The 15333-nt window shown below is 40.6% G+C and overlaps 2 protein-coding genes across 3 annotated transcripts; one reads left to right on the top strand and one right to left on the bottom strand.

The window, feature by feature from the left end:
- The first annotated feature begins 993 nt into the window (after window positions 1–993).
- Window positions 994–6209, top strand: LOC134864792 (ATP-dependent RNA helicase DDX39A-like). 2 transcript variants are annotated; one of them, XM_063884040.1, is made up of 10 exons: window positions 994–1166; window positions 2051–2258; window positions 2402–2529; window positions 3256–3532; window positions 3957–4075; window positions 4367–4498; window positions 4729–4838; window positions 5067–5211; window positions 5510–5657; window positions 5967–6209. In XM_063884040.1, the coding sequence occupies exons 2-10, from the start codon at window positions 2051–2053 to the stop codon at window positions 5981–5983; spliced, it is 1284 nt and encodes a 427-aa protein (XP_063740110.1). In that variant the 5' UTR covers window positions 994–1166; the 3' UTR covers window positions 5984–6209. The 2 variants fall into 2 exon arrangements, with proteins under 2 accessions (XP_063740110.1, XP_063740111.1); XM_063884041.1 differs by lacking the exon at window positions 994–1166 and adding an exon at window positions 1235–1445.
- A 378-nt stretch (window positions 6210–6587) lies between these two features.
- LOC134864793 (CCN family member 1-like) lies at window positions 6588–11936 on the bottom strand. The gene is made up of 6 exons (XM_063884042.1): window positions 11767–11936; window positions 10719–10932; window positions 9701–9948; window positions 9180–9315; window positions 8653–8831; window positions 6588–7745 (listed from the first exon to the last, which is right to left on the bottom strand). The coding sequence occupies exons 1-6, from the start codon at window positions 11815–11817 to the stop codon at window positions 7440–7442; spliced, it is 1134 nt and encodes a 377-aa protein (XP_063740112.1). The 5' UTR covers window positions 11818–11936; the 3' UTR covers window positions 6588–7439.
- Window positions 11937–15333: the final 3397 nt, after the last annotated feature.

Genomic DNA, 15333 nt, shown 5'->3' on the forward strand with positions numbered 1-15333 from the left:
CCTGCAGGTGTCATACAGTGGTGTAAGGTTTAGGGATTTTCTGTGCATGGCAACTAAACGATCAATTATGTGACACAAATGTACATGTATACGATTGTGCCAACTTCTGGCTCTGTGAGATATAATGTCATAGCAACTAACTGTATTATTGTCATACATACAACCACATGTCTTCAGTATTGCTATTTTCAGTGATAGTTCTTTAATTATTTCACCAACAGCCCAAATTAGGCGTACTGCTTCTGTGTATACTGACTCTGTCCTGAGATTAGCAGCAGGTAGCAATAGCAATGCTTTTTTCAATTTTTTATTTTTTACCTTAGGCAGGCCTTGAGGGATCTTCTCTGCCTTTGTTTTGAGGCCCCTTTTGGCAAACATAAGTATACCTTAAAGTACATTTAAAGCCACCTGTCAACTGTCCAAATGGGTTTACTGTATTGCCCCCAAGTGGCAAAACTGGAGACAGCAGCTCCTAAGGCTTTTGGGATAATGTGACAAGCAAGAACTGAAAACGATAAGGCCTGAATGGGAAATATCATACGGAGAATGGTCGATTAAAAATGAAGTAGTTGGTAGTTTGGTCATGGCCCAGGGCTTTCATCTATTCAATACATAAAAGACCATTCCCATGAGAATGTCTGTAATATATTATAAAATGGCAGAAACAATATGGTCACCACACATCTATTACGACATAAACATCTACAGAAATAACAAGGGAATATAATAGTTCATTAAATATTGCAGCTATTCATCTTTTTCTGACTTCCATGATTCTGACCATCAGAGCCTTGGAAAAGTGGACGACGTAGAGACGCTGCTGTTTAGACACAGATGCCTACATGTTTTATCGCAAATAACGTAATACTCCATCAAAGAATATGGACCGGTCTGTTTGGACAATCGGGGCTCTGTCCAGAATCACATGGTGTTAAAGAAACTAAAAATCGCCCCCTTATATTTTTGTTGGGTGATTACTTCCGTTGATAATGGGCAAAACCTCTAACACGGTATTTTGTACAGCCATTTGTTCAAACCGCAAAGAGAACGTCGGATTTTTCGAGTTGTACCTGAACACACCATACATGTGTGCGCACTCTACTGTGAATACTTGTTAGGTCGGTACGCACATAGTCATCGTCGGGACATAGAACTAGCACTGCAAGGTAACGTTGTATTCACTTAATGCTTTTCACAACAAACTCACCAGAATGCAGCTGCATTTAATTAAATGAGAAATGCGTGAAATTCTAGATAGAGTTGGCTATAGTTTGGACTAATATTCGCGTTGGTAGCTACCACGCTAGCCAATATTAACATTAGCTTTGTTTTGAGTTAGGCTATTAGCCTTAGTTATCAAGTTATGTTTTTTCTGATGATTCGTCCAATGTGCAATACTACACATTGAACGACGCGATGTTATAGATGTAACATAGTACGATAAGGTATGTATTGTTGCTTTTAATGTTGGTTAAATGAATGCGTCAGTCACGTTCATCGTTAGCTGCTAGCATGCTAACTAGCCAGCTTGAATGAAAGAGAACGAAGAGGATCATACCGGTCGGTCATCGTATTAAGTCAGCCCAATTGTAATAACTGAAAGGAATCCATTTATAATATGTTTAATTCCAAACGAAACGACAGGGTAATGGTTAACTGCCTTTTACAAATACGCTGTTCATTTATTTAGATGCGAAACGCGGCTGCGGCCTTCTAACGCTATCCAAACGATCCTAATTTAAGACTGCTGAGCAGGTTTCTGATCAACGTAGCATCAAGCTAGGATCTACGTCTTTCTGGGTTAAATACTTCTTATAAATAGCGGATTCATGATCACACATGATTTGCAACGACAATGTGTCATTAATAGTTTTAAAACATATTTTTAGAAAAGGATACAATTATTAATGTAAGAAGAAAAACATAATGTTCAAATGAAAAAAAAAATTGACCATCTGGCTCCATCTCAACTATTACGCTTGCACATAAAAGAGGACAATGTATATCGTTGTGAGATATAGATTCGCTTATTTACATGATGTTCTTCCAGATGGCTGAGACAGACGTTGATAATGAACTTTTGGACTATGAGGAGGACGAGGAGCCCCAGGGAGCCCCAGAGAGTGGAACCCCAGCAACCAAGAAGGAAGTGAAGGGATCATACGTATCCATTCACAGCTCAGGGTTCAGAGACTTTCTCCTTAAACCCGAGCTTCTCCGTGCAATTGTTGACTGTGGTTTTGAGCATCCTTCAGAAGGTGAATAGCTTACATCTACATCCACCAATTTATGTCCTACACCTCCAAACATACTCCTCCTACTTCTCATGCATTTGTAAAGTAATACGAATATGTTTGTATGATAATCTCACTCACCTTAATTGCCATTTTTTATTTTTCAGTCCAACATGAGTGTATTCCACAAGCTATCCTGGGCATGGACATCCTGTGTCAGGCCAAGTCTGGAATGGGAAAGACAGCCGTGTTTGTCCTGGCCACGCTGCAACAGATCGAACCTGTAGATGGTCAGGTGAGTTGGTCATATTTGTTATTTTTTCTTGTCCTGCTAAAAGGTCATTTTACCTCCCACAGTTTTGACTAATGTTTACTATTGATTCCACTATGTTAAGCTCACTCTCTGGATTAGTTTTTGTTGCTATTAAACTTGCATTCCGTGCTCAGTTCTTTAATCTGAGGCCGCAAGCACTAAACGTTGCATATGCATTGAATGTGTTCAAGAGATCTATGTGCTATGTCCCTACACAATGTTAGGAATACTTGTTATAGGGTTAGCACACACGAAAAAATATAAACATTTAAAAAGTTGGCAGTCAAATTAGCAGCACAACCAGAACAAGCAATATATGATATATTTTGATCTGCATGATTGACTCAAAATTGACCAGACCAAGCTGAGCTGTACAGGGTTGTCTGATACTCCCACATGGTGGGCAGACTGAGTCTCTATGAAAAGAAACAAGACGGCCCAAACACAATTTACAGCATATTTGAAATACTCTACATTACCAGTCGAGCTGGATGTATGTTATAAATCACACAAATCATCCAGAAAAAAAAAATACTTAAAAGAAACTTCTATATAAGATAAACACATTAAAATTGTTATACATTACTCACCCAAAAACATTGTACACAGAGTTTGGAACAAAAGAGTATGTATTGAAACATGAGCACAGGCGTTTTGAGAGGGAATAAGAGGATGACGAGACTTATTTCATCTTTCTCTGTTCGCCAGGTATCGGTCCTTGTAATGTGCCACACGAGAGAGTTGGCCTTCCAGATCAGCAAAGAGTACGAACGCTTCTCCAAATACATGCCCACTGTCAAGGTGTCAGTGTTCTTTGGTGGCCTGGCCATCAAGAAGGACGAGGAAGTCTTGAAGAAGAACTGTCCTCACATTGTCGTTGGAACTCCAGGACGTACCCTGGCCCTCATCCGCAACAAGACCCTCAACGTGAAGAACATCAAACACTTTGTGCTGGACGAGTGTGATAGGATGCTGGAGCAGCTGGGTGAGTAGGAACTGAAATGTTTAAAGTGGTATTTTAGGAAAGTAGCTATGGCGAAGGACTGTTGGCAGTATGTAAGATAGGGAAGACTTTTTCTCCTGTGAAATACTATCTTACTGACAGTAGTGTCATTTCATTTCTCCTACTATCCATATCTTTGTTTTTTCTCCATAACATTTTCCCTAATAAGCTGAAGCTCTAATTCCATTATAAAGAGGTATAACTGAGCATTTAATGTAAAAATAAAAAGTGTCTTGCTGGTATGTTTTCACTGTCATCTAATTGTACTTGTATTCCTTTGTTTGAAAACTCCTTCTTCCTGATTTATAGAGATGTTGAGCATGGCTAAAGCTTCTCTATTGCTTTATATGCAAAGATTAAATCAAATGCAGTGAGTATATTATGGATTTCTTTCATGTTTCAACAGACATGCGGCGTGACGTCCAGGAAATCTTTAGGGTGACACCCCATGAGAAACAGGTTATGATGTTCAGCGCCACGCTAAGCAAAGACATCCGCCCCGTCTGCCGCAAATTCATGCAGGACGTGAGTTATCATCAACATATAATGTTTTATTTCTGTGTTTGTTACAAAGTCCCTCTCAGCTTTGCCCACGTGTGGCTGTCAGTGTCATATGTGGCCATTTATGAGGGGCAAAGTGATCCTCCTGGGCAGATTTGGCTTGGTCAGGACAGTCAGTCCTCCTGGCTCTGCTGCAGTCCAAGAGAACAAGCTCAGTTAGCTGCCTTGCATTTCTCAAAGCATGGTCCAAGTTCATAAAATTCAATGGAATTGTAATGTGTCTGTGAGAATAATGTTTGTGTTCCTCTCCTTTAGCCCATGGAAGTCTTTGTGGATGACGAAACCAAGCTGACACTCCACGGCTTACAACAGTATTACTGCAAGTTGAAGGATAGCGAGAAGAACCGAAAGCTGTTCGACCTGCTCGATGTACTCGAGTTCAACCAGGTATTTGGCAGTAATAGAGACAGTTTTTCAGAATTTCAGTTTTAGTAGTTTGAATTCTTAAATCTTTATAAAAGAGATTAACATTTGCGAAGTTTGCATCCCTTATCTAATCATTTCAAAGTTTAATCTTTGTCTTCTAGATGTTGATGTTAGTGTGTATGTATCTCATTACTGTATTTTCCATTCCAAATATATTAATTATCAAGGCTTTCCTTTTGGTTACTGTTTAGGTGGTGATCTTTGTGAAGTCGGTGCATCGCTGTGTGGCTCTGTCACAGCTGCTGGTGGAACAAAATTTCCCTGCCATCGCCATCCACAGGGGCATGGCACAGGAAGAGCGGTAGGTACCTTTTTTTATTTCTAGTCTTTAAAAAAAAAAGCATGGAATTCCACAGTACGGTTCCTAATGTAAATTTCCTGTTCAACTCACTGTACTGTAATTTCATAAACATCATGTCCTAATCAGATTTTATAGCCATATATATGTGGGAAAGGATATTGTTTGAAAGGAAAGAAGTCAGTGGTCTGTCTTGTATACAATAATGTTTTTATATGCCAATCCCCACAGGTTATCCCGATACCAGCAGTTTAAAGACTTCCAGCGACGAATCCTGGTTGCCACCAACCTGTTTGGCCGAGGCATGGACATCGAGCGAGTCAACATTGTGTTCAACTACGACATGCCAGAGGATTCTGACACATACCTTCACAGAGTCAGTGCAGCTATATTATTTTGTGTTTTTGTATATCATCGATTAAATGAAAATACCACATACGGGGGTGCCGTTGTACCCAATTTACCTTTCTTTGTTAATTCTTAAAAAGAGGTAGAGGAAACTTCTATATTATTATGTTGTGACTGTCAATGTTTTATGATCAGAAGCGTAATGCAGATCTTAAATAATCTTTGTCCATGATTATAGATTATAGAAGATAGAAATGTTTTTGGCATTCTTGTTTTCCTTCAAGCAAAGCCTGTGTTGAGCCCTATCTTCTTTGTTTGTACCTCAGGTGGCCCGTGCTGGCAGGTTTGGGACCAAAGGCCTTGCCGTCACCTTTGTGTCTGATGAGGTTGATGCAAAGACCCTGAACGACATCCAGGACCGCTTTGAGGTCAACGTAGCAGAGCTACCAGAGGAGATTGATATCTCCTCCTACAGTAAGTTCTATTCTTTCTCACAAGCTTTACTGCCAGTCAGTGTAATGGTATTATGTTTTTTGTGTGGTTATCCATCTCTTCATAGTAAACATGTTGAATGTATTAAGCTTAACTGCTATCCTCTTCTGTTACCGGTGAGAAAAAGGTCAGAGCTAAATAAAAGGAACCAGAAATCAGTGTGTATTTGATGAAAATTGGGGGCACAGTGTTTATGGTCTCATTATTGTCACACATATGACGATGTTCAACTTCTATAGTACATATCTTTTAACCCCAAAATATTGAAAACATTGCTTTTTCTCTTTGCAGTTGAACAGTCCAGATGAGTCTGAGGTGTCTTTTCAGTGGAGAACGTGTGACCCGTCGTGTTTCCGTATTTTGGTGAAGAAAAAAAAACCCCCATTTATTTTAAAGTCCCCTATATGAACATATTTGTTGGAAAGTTCATAATGATAAAAGCCTTTTTGTTCTTTGCAGGGTGTGTTTTTAATGTTTCATGTTAAAACATGGATATATTGTTTTGGTTGATGAAATAAACTTTTTTATACCTTATTAATGGTGTTGGATTTCATTTTGTGTACGTACTTAAGCAGTCAAGTTTTTCAGATGTCGCACTACACATACCATTACACTGTACAAGTATCATTAACAACCAAATGTGTTGTAGTTAATAATCCTCACAAGCAGAGGGTGCTATAATCATAGTCAAAAGACATAGCCACTGTTTCCCCTAACAGTTGAGTAGCATGCTCCTGCAATGATAAACTGTCTGTTTAAAAGTACATGTTCAGTGAAAACAAAACCATGAATCTGACTTGAGTTTAGCAGCCAGTTTTATCACATGGATGAAGCCACATAAACATGTGACTGCTACACAGGAGTGTCTTAATCCATAGGACTAAATAAATGTGACAACGATACAAACTTGGATCCAAATAAAGAAAATATATTTACAGAATACAGTGATCCAATATACATTCTCAAATATAGGTTTGTGTAAGACATTTCTATAAGCTGCATTTAATGCATAATCAAGAAATCTAAGGGCAATTGGTCCAGTCATGCTGAACGCTCTTGTCAGTTCCAGATAGCATTCCTTATCATTTAAATATTGCGTGTAAATATAAAAACACTTGTCACGTCAGCATGCCAAAACGAGGAACAATCATTCAGTCTGTGCTTATGTTCATCACATGATTTGCTGCCGTATATATATAATTATTTTTTATAAAGTCCACATTTTCCTTCTACATAAAGCTGCAAAATATTATTTTGCTTGTCGCTGAGTAGTCACAGTGCATTGTGGGATATGGAGTTGTTGACCATCACAGGCTGTTGTTGGAGGTGCAGTAATCCATTGTGCACTGCTGTCATAGTTATAGTTCCTAACTTTCAGTGCTACACAAAGTGCTTTGTTGCTCTTGTAGCATTTCTCCTCTCAGGCTGATCAGAGAGGTTTAAAAAAAATCCTCTACGCCTGAACCAGCAATCAGTCCAGAGACAAGGAAGTCCAGGGGTGCTTCAGGGCTCTAATTTAGGTCCCATGTCTGTTTGAACAGAAATGTACAATACACTCTGGTCACATAATACAATTAAAGGTTACCTTTATGATTGAAATAAAACCGAGGCGGCCCTCGCTGCCTGCTGTTCAGCATTCAGGCGGGTGCCTGTGGTCTTCACTTTGGAACCAAATGGGAAAAATGGCTCATAGTCTTGAAGCGTCTTCCTTCATCAAGAAAGTCGACCTCGTCACATTATAAAACAAAATACAAATCCTCTCTACTAGTCTATAAACTGGTGTGTATCTCCATACATCCACTGCTGTGGCGGGAGGGCCACTTCGTTGAGGTGTCCACAATCATTGCTACATTTACACGACTGGATGAACATGGCCGACCGCTGGAACCGCTCACCATCAGGGCAGACAAAGGTCACCGGGACAGTGCGTGTGTGGCGCGGAGAGCAGCACCGCCCGTCCGCACACACTCCGCAGTAGTTGGGCCGGTAGAGGCGGACACTGGCACATTCTCCGTAGGACAGGCGGACGGGCTCTGGGGCTTTCCGGGCCGGGGAGCACTTTTTCCCTTTCTGTGGTTGGATGATAAAAATAAGAGGTGAGTTCCATAGTCTGAATGAGGATTGTTCTGCCCAATCACCTTTAGAAGCAAAGTTTTGCAAAAGCAACATGAACGTTTTATCTGTAAAATAAAACTAATGAGCTCTGGCTTTTTTCCTGCCCTGTCATTTTACATAACAGCAGATTTAAGCAGCTTTGCCCTCAAACTCATTAGTTTCACATTAAGAGGGCCAGACATCAACTCATAATGCCAAAACAGGGATTGAGTGAGATGAAACATTAATTCAACATCTGATAGTTAAAACTCTCTGACACCTGAGGGTTCTTGGCACCAGAACTTTGAGCCCAGTAGAGCAGTGAGAAGAGATCTTAGTGTGTGTCCAACATGGGGGATTAATATAGACACAGCACTTCCCTGGACCCTGAGTACACAGACGGGGAAAAGCTATGGACAGTTGCTTGGCAGGAATGCCGGGGGTGGGGGACTATATTTATAAAGGTGCCTGCTCACCACCAAAACACTGAGTACAACAGCACTGCCCTTTTCCCACTGGATACAGAGCTTCCTAAAAGTACCGCTAGACTTATGTCTTCTTAAGCTTAGGATAAAGATGGCATTAGCACTAAGAACATATTTACTCAGTACCAGAACGTCTAACGTTACACTCTCTGCAGCACAGATAGGAACAGGTTAGCAGAGCAAATTTGTGCAGGCATTGTTTTATCCTGCGCAGTCTGACATGGATTGATAAGAGCTGAATTAATTCCCTAGTGATGCTTGTTATCTCAAGGCGTTTAGGTTTCTCTGAAAGAGATAAGATTTTCTGATAAGAAATTATCTTGGCAGTAATGAGAATATTCGACCTATGCTCTCGGTCTGTCTCTCCTTCAGTTCAAATCAAGTTTATTGGGCTTCACCTTTGCGGGGACTGTGAGGCTGTCGCACGGACGTACGGTACAGATTCTCATTTCTCTCTCCATTTTGCACTGAGGGTTCTTGTTTGTTATGCGAGAAGAAACGCCCATCCCACAGCTGCTGGAGCACTGGGACCAGTCAGTGGTCTGGACGGGACACTTCTTCTTTAGATGGTTCCAAACTGAGGAGCCAGGAAGGGGTGGAAGGCATAGAGAGAAATAAATAATAAAACATAAGTATCAATTAGGCCAGTAGTTCCCCACCTCGGGTCTGGGCCCCATCGTGGGGTCAAACAAGGGAATGACAGGACAGAAAAGTAGTAAAATATTCTTTACTTTTCAGCTATATATCTTAAATTGGCTCCACATCGATTACGTACAAATGTAAATATTCTCACATGTATTTTTTTATGAATATATACCCATTTTTATATTCTGTAATATATTGTTTTCACTGATGATATGCACGAATGTGAGTAATCCAGTGATCCTAACCACTCAATATTGCTCCTCAGTTTAGTGTCTCTCACCAGGCAGGTGTTTGTAGCCATGTTCACTCTCCCAGCCGCTGGACTTAACGTCCGTAAGCTCGTTGGTCAGCTCGTTATTAGGCTGATGTTCCATATGGTGCCGATGTCTGGGCAGGGGTTGTTGTGGCGTAGGCACCTGTGATGAGAAATAGGATAAGATGAGACAGTGCCGCAGTCATGCCTATCTTTATGGTTTTTTTACACTGTTATCACCACAGTGCTCTGGTTATCGATGTATTACTTCAGTGAAATGGGTCAGAGACTTTATACCTTAAATTCCTATCTTCTCTGGTTCAAGCTTCTTAACTGTGAATACTCAATGCTTTTTTTAAACTTATTTTATGTTTTTTATTTGTCTACATACTGTATGGAGACACCACAGTGGCAGGCGATGAATTGCACCTCCACTCTTTGATATTTCATTTTCTTTTTCAGGAACTATTTTGTCCAATTTGTGCTTTGTTTGTCAGTCACTTAGAGAATCCTTTGTTGATTCATGCTAAATTAATGATGACACAAACCTGATGCTTAGGGGGGAGCTGCCAGGTGCCCTTATGGCAGTCCACACTGAAGCAGCACTGCCCGGATATCCGGACCAGCCGTGGGTAGGGGCAGGATGGAGAGGCTGGTGGCAGCTTGTTGGTGCAGAGAGGAGCGCAGCCAACAGCGCCGTCGATGCAGGTGCATTGGTGTTTGCAGCCGGCACGGAAGCTCTCACCATTCTGGTAGATCCTGCCGTTGTACTCACATGTGCGTCCCTCTGATTTTGCTGGAAAGACACAATTTACTCAGCTTAAACTTTACATGTATTGACCTGCAAATTGTGGGAAGGAGTTAGCATACACCTGGATAAATAAGACTGATGAGGGTTTGCAACTCATCAAGACTTTTCTCCATTGTTGGATTCTTCCAAAGTGAAGTTTACTCCAAGATGTCAGATTAACACTGGGTGAGCCATTGATATACGAATGGCTATTATGTGGTATTTCTCCTGACCCAAGCACAATGACTTCACATGGCAACAGTATGCACAATCACAAAAAGATCACAAAGATTGAAAGGTCAGTGGAAATAAGGAGACAGTAAGTGTCAGACTCCTTGTCTCCAAAGCCTGGAAGAACCTGCTATTCATAGTTTGTAGGGCAGCACCGGCATGGTGCAGATGGAAAGTGTATTTTTATCTTTGAAACCCCCGGTCGCTGCCATAAAACATCTACGACTCATTAAAATACCCCCTGTCTTGTTCTCGGATGTGCAAGCTTACATTTAGCTTGATCATGGAGTTATGATGGCTTTGACTTAATAGAAGGGAGGGTCTATTAAGATCCATTTCTTTTGGACATGTTTTGAACACAGAGGTATCAAGACCTTTTGCCGTCTAAAGCACATCAAATTCCACATAGTCATTTTTTATATAGGAGTCTTTTACCCTGTGTTAATACTAAGCCATTGAGTGAGCTGTGCAAATAGCTGTAGAAAGTAACAATTTGAGAGTGAAATTCATTCCCTCCAAACATGCACTATTCCCTTGTCTCTCACCTCGACAAATGCCCCAGGCCATGGTCACATCATTGCCATAATTACACTCCAGCCCTTTGTGGTGGTCGCAAGGCCTTATTGGGTTGCAGTCCTGGTTAAGCTGTGCAGCACACACCTTGCAGCACCCACATCCATCTGGCACAGTGCTAACTCCTGGAGTGCAAACCATAGGCCTATCAGGGCAGTCACACACAGCTGGGCAGCTAGCAGTCACCTGGAGGGAAAGACCAGAAAGCAAAATCACATTGTCAGACAAGATGCAAATTGTCTGAGTTTTGCAAAGCTTTCTACAAAACTAAAACAACAACAACAACTTCAAAAATCTACAGTGCAGCTTCACAACAGGGCTTACATTTAGACCCATAATGCTTCACACAGATTGAACTATTCTAATCTACCTCCCTTTAATCAGTGCACTCATCCCAGCTGTTCTTCAAACATCAAACTGGAAGGAGGAGCTCCTACATTCATTTTTAATGTTGTATAAGCGCTCAAGGACCCAGTTTTTTTTTGGCTGATTTCAAATTCCCCAAAAGACAAGGCCTGAAGTCACTGCTGGCTGGTCAGCCCTGAGTGTCTAGACGGCTCAGCGTTTGTAGTCTCGGGTGTTTGAGTCATCCCTCAGCACTAGAGCAAACTTGTTCAAGTTTGTGGGAATCAACACGTCACTGTGCTTTAAAAAAGAAGGCATGAGTAGGCATGCTTATTACCAGAAAGAACGACCAATTTCAGAGGAACCAAGAAGAATAATCCCACTTTAACTACATTTACAAACTGTGTAGCCATATTATATTCACTTTTATACAGACATAAATACACATTAGTGAGTCTGATGTTTTAACTTAAACGGGAATATGTGAACACGTGAAATCTTCTCTAAAATAGACTTATTTACACCAGGGGATGTTCATGTCGGGTTGAGATTAAAGTGTAATCACAATATTACACTATCAATTGCAGATTACACATTAAATGTATCTTAATCTTTAAAACATTTCCTTTAAACAGATGTGTTTGCTCACTCACAGCTGCACAAGAAACGTCTTACCTGTGCGATGACGGCTGTTGTCAGTACAGTCAGGTAGCTCAGAAAGGCCATGATAAGTTTTACTAACACACAAAAACGATAGAATAATATCTTAAAGTTACAGTCCTCTGGACAGTTGCTTTTCTTAAGTAGTTTCACAATGAGTTTCAGTCAGTTTCGGACCGTAGTCCTTGTTTTTCTATCGAGATAAGCGTCAAAACATCTAGTTTATACCCTTTGGAAGTCCACGCCCTCTTTATACTTCTAGCCAATCAGCGCACAGACAGCAGCCCCGACATTCCAAGCGGGCGTGGCTTCAGCGCGAGGATAGTTTGCTGATTGGTGGGCGTGTTTTGGAATCAATGCAGCCATTCATAAAAATTGCAAGGCCGGTCTGTATTTATTTTATGGGTTCAGAATTTAAATGTAACAGCCGCTTTCAAGTCACACTCAGGCACATTCCTGCCTTTGTGGCCACCACTCTCCTAACACTAAGTAAATATATTCAGCTGGGCCAGACAGCGTGGTAACATTAATAGGACCTCCACCTCTGGGAAAAAAAGAAAGGGGGGAGGAATTCCCTCTGTTTTTCCAGACCAATGTAGGTGCCAGAACAGAAAATTATAGTGGAGTGTATTAAGCAAATAGCAAGATAATAGCAGTTGTCAGAGAAAGTGAACACACCCCTCTTTGTATGTGCATATCATGATGTGTGAAAATGTGTTTTCCATATTTTTAAAAGGTGCGTTTTGGTTGTTTTCATTTTCATTTTGAATTCAGGTAGGCCAGCTGTATCTCACTAGTTTTCCTAACCACATGATAGTGACATGGGAATGATGAGGATATGATTACTTGGAAAGAATGGTGGAGTATAGGTTGAAAGCAGGATTATTGTTTTAGGGGGACTCTTATGAGGGTTGGCCTCCTCCCCCGCTGTCTTCCTTTAAACCACAGGTTTTCTGCCACACCTGCCCTGACACAGAGACCTCCTTTGATGAGAGAAATGTGATAGGCAGAGGCTTGAAAGTCCATGTACACGTGCATACTTCTGGCTAAGAAACTAAAACGCCAAACACCTCACATGGTTTCTCACATGGACTGTGGTTGTACTAAATGCCGGGAAATCTCTGTGATGTTGAGTTAGTAAAACCTCACTCTCGTAAAGGGGGTAATGATATGTTCAGTTTTAGGCTTAAAATACGTGAAGGGTTCTGCTTTAATCTTACACACCAGTGGCTGACCAATCCCAGTCGAAACAAAAAAAATCTATATTATATATATCTATTTTAATCTATAACTGGAACATTAATGTATTGTTTGTTAAAATATATTTTAAAACAATATATAATAAATGATTGAAATTGGTTTCCACATTTCATACCCCTTTTCCATAATAAAAAATAATAAACAATGGGTAACACTTCTAACAAGGAAGAGATAGATGAATATGAGTTACAGACCCAATAAAGATCCCCAGCTGTTCATCTTTGCTGTTCCTCCCCTCAACTAAACCTTTCCCCAGCCTTTGGCAGGATTGTTATATTTGTGATTTATTGAACTGATTTAAGTCTTGACTAACCCAAGTTTTCTCTCAAAACCAAAGGGCAGTAATGATGGTTATTCCAAAATCAATGTTATTCCATAAAGTTGGATTCCATTGTTCTTTAGATACCTGTAGTGTCACTGAAAGAGGATGTGGACTGGAGTGATGACTCTCAATTTAAAAAAGGAAACCCCCTCAGGAAGCTATCAGTCATCAGTCTACTGGTCTGATCAAGGAGACAAAGTCATGGCCCATCTATTTTAATCCTCCGCTGGTCACGGTACAAAGGCAGGTCTGAAAGTCCTGGCACTGCTTCTGTTTTCAACTTCTTCTCTGACAAGAGGAAGTCAGAGCTGTAAAACGAATCGTCTGTAAAGTACCCCTCTTTTTTAGGCATGAAAAACATTCAAGCACTAGTCTGTGAGAGGTGCTGTGGTTCAGGATCTTTATTTTGTACAAGTAACAGACAATGGTCGATACAGGAGGACAGCCAATCCATGGAGATGTGAATAACATTTCTCAGAGCCAAGATCAAAACAGAGTCTGCAAATGTGATACACATTCAAAGTATATTTCAGCTTTACTACTATAATATTTAATTGATGATATACAATTTTTAAAAACTGTTGTATGTCTTTGGTACATACCCCATGTAGGGTTGGTCTTTTGTTAACTTTGTGTGTTTGAGTTGGATGTTATTTACAGACCTTCTTGGGATTGGACAGCAGATTAGCTATACTAAAATTGCTGTTATGGTATTGGTTAGCAAAATACCTGTCCCTATACAAATACACTTGAAACAAATAATACAACACACTTTTCTCTGAAATTTACTGGATTATACAATAAATGGTGCACACGTTTTGAATTCAAAAAGTGTGAATTCACTTTCTCTAATAAACAGACACCCCCGAAGGAACAAAAGTAACAAGATGTTTCGAGGGGATATGAAGAGAGCCATGTATTACAAATTCTGGGAAACAAAGTGATGTCAGAGGAAGAATGGCTCAATATTTTGCTGCTTTTCTCACATGGCCCATCACCTGACAGGTGCTTGCTGTGTGCAACCCGATACAGAAAAACTTCAAGGGACACACAGTTTTATGAGAAAGGGACTGGAAAACAGGAAACATCCAGAGGAAAGAACAGTGAAAATACAATTAGGTAAGTGGGAGGTGAGTAAGAGAAAAGAAACAGTCAGAAGGAGGGGAGGAGTAGTGTACAGAGGAGGGGGAGGTGACAGGTGTTTCATGGTAAGAGAGTTTGTTTTTTCAAGGGGAGGAGTGAGCAAGTGCCCCGCTCCTGGGTCTGCTCTGCCCCGATGGGGTTCTGGAAGTCTGGCAGTACGGTATTTCACATAAAAACAGACTGCTGGTAATTCAGCCCATACCACTTTTAAGGTCACATGAACCAAATTACATGATACTATGGTCAAAAACGTTAAAGTACATAAATACACTCGGAGAGACGTGAAGAAATACATGTTACATAACGTAATTCTAATGTAATTATCCAAATGGGAGCGTGAAATTGAGACTTGTGGAGAAAAGTCATGTCCTGAGAGAAAAGGGAGGAAGAAAGAGTGCAAGTGGTGGTGACAGGGTGATTAAACTGGTCTCCCTGCTGCTAAAGTGGAAAAAATTAAGTGTGGGAACTTCACTTATGTGTGCGTTTAAGGTGACAGAAAGGAGAAAGGTGTGTGTGTGTTTTTCTTTTAAAAATAACAGAACAGGAGCCTGAGTTTTGACTATATCCTTGACAGAGACGGAAAGGTGTGAGAAAGCTCAGTGGGAGACTGTGTTGGTGTGCGTACGCCACACTCCTCATATAATATTATAATGTGTAATGGGATATGTGCTAAATCTGGCATTGGCATATGGTTCCTGTCTTAATGAACTGTGCAGTTCAAACCCACAGAGCTTCGTAAAGTTACATAAGAGAGCAGGACTCAGCTTTCTGGCCTGGTAAAGACTGACATCAACTTGGATCCAAGGCAACATTCCTGGTGCAATTCCTCCCCCTTGTGGAAGTTTGAATATAAAGTA

The sequence above is a fragment of the Eleginops maclovinus genome, chromosome 5 (assembly GCF_036324505.1).
Source record: "Eleginops maclovinus isolate JMC-PN-2008 ecotype Puerto Natales chromosome 5, JC_Emac_rtc_rv5, whole genome shotgun sequence".
NCBI lineage: Eukaryota > Metazoa > Chordata > Actinopteri > Perciformes > Eleginopidae > Eleginops > Eleginops maclovinus.

Bases quoted from the DNA above. Each gene is read 5' to 3' on its own strand.
- LOC134864792 (XM_063884040.1), top strand. From the start codon at position 2,051: ATGGCTGAGACAGACGTTGATAATGAACTTTTGGACTATGAGGAGGAC. The intron at 4,499-4,728 runs GTATTTGGCAGT...GTTACTGTTTAG, and splicing joins ATGTACTCGAGTTCAACCAG to GTGGTGATCTTTGTGAAGTC. The intron at 4,839-5,066 runs GTAGGTACCTTT...CAATCCCCACAG, and splicing joins GGCATGGCACAGGAAGAGCG to GTTATCCCGATACCAGCAGT.
- LOC134864793 (XM_063884042.1), bottom strand. From the start codon at position 11,817: ATGGCCTTTCTGAGCTACCTGACTGTACTGACAACAGCCGTCATCGCA. The intron at 10,933-11,766 runs GTAAGACGTTTC...CTTTCCCTCCAG, and splicing joins CAACAGCCGTCATCGCACAG to GTGACTGCTAGCTGCCCAGC. The intron at 9,949-10,718 runs GTGAGAGACAAG...GTGTCTTTCCAG, and splicing joins GGCCTGGGGCATTTGTCGAG to CAAAATCAGAGGGACGCACA.